This window comes from Echiichthys vipera (assembly GCF_963691815.1).
Source record: "Echiichthys vipera genome assembly, chromosome: 13".
NCBI lineage: Eukaryota > Metazoa > Chordata > Actinopteri > Perciformes > Trachinidae > Echiichthys > Echiichthys vipera.
In genome coordinates this window covers 28,789,326-28,789,845 of record NC_139838.1, presented here as the reverse complement: position 1 = coordinate 28,789,845, position 520 = coordinate 28,789,326, and the positions used below count along the sequence as shown (strand labels likewise).

Genomic DNA, 520 nt, shown 5'->3' with positions numbered 1-520 from the left:
CAACTTTTATTCTGAAAATACTACGACTTTAGTCTGAAAAAACTGCGACTTTTAGTCTCGGAATTCTACGATTTTTAGTCTGAAAAAACTGCGATTTTTAGTCTGAAAATTCTACGATTTTTAGTCTTGAAAAACTGCGACTTTTAGTCTCGAAATTCTACGACTTTTAGTCTGAAAAAACTGCGACTTTTAGTCTCGAAATTCTACGACTTTTAGTCTTGAAAAACTGCGACTTTGAGTCTCAAAATTCTACGATTTTTAGTTAAAAAACTCTACGACTTTTGTTCTGAAAACACTAAAAACAAAAAGTAGTTAATTAAAGACGATAAAAACAAGCTAAAATAGAACGAACAGGTAAAAAGTTCCAGCGTAAGAAATAAAAGCAGCATCGAACAGAAAACGCTGAAATCATAATAATGAATCTGTCTCAGACTCTGACAGCCGTGTCCATCCAGGAGCCAATGACGTGCGCCGGCTGCGGTGAGCAGGTGTGCGACCGCTTCTTCCTGTTGGCGGCGGG

The 520-nt window shown here is 37.5% G+C and overlaps 1 protein-coding gene across 1 annotated transcript in view; it reads left to right on the top strand.

Annotated features, from left to right (window-relative positions):
- The first annotated feature begins 382 nt into the window (after nucleotides 1-382).
- The window catches only part of LOC310955899 (LIM/homeobox protein Awh-like), a 3,859-nt gene continuing 3,721 nt past the window's right edge, over nucleotides 383-520 (top strand). Inside the window, exon 1 of the mRNA XM_083925979.1 lies at nucleotides 383-520. This exon is cut by the window's right edge and continues 114 nt beyond it. Within this exon, the coding sequence (XP_083782105.1) occupies nucleotides 417-520 (104 nt within the window). The 5' untranslated portion in view covers nucleotides 383-416.